This window comes from Echinops telfairi, unplaced genomic scaffold (assembly GCF_000313985.2).
Source record: "Echinops telfairi isolate 266 unplaced genomic scaffold, ASM31398v2 ScPeMD7_7469;HRSCAF=8507_1, whole genome shotgun sequence".
Taxonomy (NCBI): Eukaryota; Metazoa; Chordata; class Mammalia; order Afrosoricida; family Tenrecidae; genus Echinops; species Echinops telfairi.
Window position 1 is genome coordinate 31,117,860 of NW_022111373.1, and position 2,486 is coordinate 31,120,345.

The following is a 2,486-nucleotide window of genomic DNA, read 5'->3' on the forward strand; positions in this document are numbered from 1 at the left end:
GTTATTTCAGGAACTGGCAATTCATGGTGCTAAAAAGGGAGCTGGAGGAGGGGCCCTGTCTGATAGAGGGTCTGGATGGACCTCTTGTCTTCTTATCCTCCCCAAGCACTCCTTTCACAGCAGTTTGCGATTTGGACCAACTCATCCATCATCAACCAGGGGAAAGGCCAGTCCCATTGTTCCCGGGCCTCTAAGAACTTCGTATTGCTGAACCAAAGCTTAGTTCCCTGGGCCTTGCCCTGCAAACACTATCTCACTTAACAGTTTTGGAGGAGCCAGTGCAAAGGGAAAATGTGAGCTTTTCCTAGAAGAATGTGTGAGGACAGTAGGCCCAGGTTTCCATCCACCAGAGTCCTGGCTTTCACTCGGGCTCTGTGTTGTCCCAAGGTAAAGTGTGACGGGAGTGTGTTTGTGATCCCGCTGGCTTTCCAGCATCACACCCTATGAACACATGGTGGGTGTGGCTTGGACCGGGAGAAGCAACCACAGGGGCTTCTTTCTCTGACGTTTCCCAGGCTCTGTGTTTGACTGTAGTGCCAACCCAGGCACCACCCTTGGTTGGCTTCAGCATTGAGAGAACCAAGGGAACGAGGAGGCCAGAGACCTGTGCCAACCTGCAAGGGATATCAGGGGCATCGAGCAGGGCCAAGTAGAATAAGAATCTCATTTTTGGAAAGAAGAACAAACACGACCTAGGGAAGGTGACAACATGACCTGGACCCCCAACCTCCCAGGGATCTATCTAGTATAAGCATCCCAGAAGGGAGCACCCTCTGGTCTGCATACTGGAGGTCTCTGTCTCTCAGCATGTCTCTTCGCTCTCTTCTACCGCTGCACACCTCTTCTCCCTCCTCTACTATCATTAGATTTCTGCTTCCTCTTCCACAGGCAACTAATGTGAATGAATCCTTTCTAAAAGCAAGCAGAATGAATGCTTCCTTTTTTCTCCTACTTTTATGCATGTTCCCTTTCCCACAAATACTCTTTTAAATAAATTTTTAGAAAACGCTTTCTTTCTAAGTACTACTAAGATCCGCCCCCACCCCCAACTGTCTTAGAAACCTCCACAATGAGCTTCCTCTTTCCTGTGTCACTGAGGTCTATTTTCGTCTTTCGCATCTTGGGACTGAGCCTCATTCGCACCGTCTGCATCCTGACACGACTCCAACGCCTAGAAATGGTGGCGTGACCTCGCCCATTGCCTAGACGGAACGCAGGAGCCCTATAATTTAGGAAACATCCAGTTACACTTCCTGTGCAGTGTGCAACTGCGAGTTTGTCCTTGAATTATCAGGATCGCTCATTGCCTTGCTGTCTCATCATGTGTTCGCCAGCTCCGGGACTTGAGTGAGGGAGATAGCCATTTGTATAGACTTGGCAGTCAATGCCACAGATAGACTTAAACATCACAGAACATGTGACCCAGGCAAATGACAGAGCCTCGATGAGAATATAGAACATATAATGGGGGGGGGGGGCGGTCTCACTACTCATGAGGAGTAATAAGGAAGAGTGAAGAAGAAGAAGATGCCTTTGGATTGTCCTGGAGAAGAATATTAAAAGTACCATGGACTGCTAAAACGACAAACAGATCTGTATTAGAGTAAGTTAGGCCAGAGAGCTCCTTAGAGGCAAGAATGGCAAGACTTGGTCCTACGTACTTTGGACATCTTGTCAGGAGAGGCCAGTCCCTGGAGAAGGGCATCATATTTGGTAAAATGGAGGGACAGGAAAAAAGAGCCCCTCAAGAAGATGGATGGACGCCGTGGCTGCCACAGTGAGCTCAGGCGTGTGAGCAGTTGTGAGGATGGCACCGGCCAGTGCAGTAGTTGATACTGTGGTGCTTAGGGTTGCTGTGGGTCAGAGCTGACTCGATGGCACTTTACAAACACAACCCTACTCATGATACCACTTGCAACGAAGTGGCCCAAGAACTGACTCCCTGGTGGACACTGGTTGCTCCCTGGGCTGTGTTCTTCAAGACAGTCCACTTGGCTCTTCTTCGTTGCTGTGTTTTTCAGACTGTCGAGGAGATTGAAGGGGTACTTGGCCGGGACCTATACCCTAACCTGGCCGAGGAGCGTTCCCGATGGGAAAAGGAGCTGGCCGGGCTGAGGGAAGAGAACGAGAGCCTGACCGCCATGCTGTGCAGCAAAGAGGAGGAGCTGAACAGGACCAAGGCCACCATGAATGCCATCCGGGAGGAGCGAGACCGGCTCCGGAGGAGGGTGAGTGCACCACGCCTTGCGTGGCCAGGCCTCTCCGTGCGGTGCAAGCGAGGCTGGCGTATAACACCAGGCCCAAGTGTCTCTGGTAGTTATCACATTGGAATCACAATGGGTGTCTTGTTGTAAGGTCACTTTGAAAGGGAAATGGCTTGAAAGGCACGGAGGTACGACTTTAAGAACTCTGGCTTCTTTCTCAATACCTGGTACAATGATGGTTGGGCGGTGCTTCTCAAACCATTCTCCATTCTCTTTTAAGAT

At 50.4% G+C, this 2,486-nt stretch overlaps 1 protein-coding gene across 1 annotated transcript in view; it reads left to right on the top strand.

The window, feature by feature from the left end:
• MCC (MCC regulator of WNT signaling pathway) overlaps nucleotides 1–2,486 on the top strand; it is a 332,143-nt gene that overhangs the window by 241,517 nt on the left and 88,140 nt on the right. Inside the window, exon 5 of the mRNA XM_013005658.2 lies at nucleotides 2,022–2,228. Coding sequence (XP_012861112.1) covers nucleotides 2,022–2,228 — 207 coding nt within the window. The remainder of the gene's footprint in view (nucleotides 1–2,021; nucleotides 2,229–2,486) is intronic.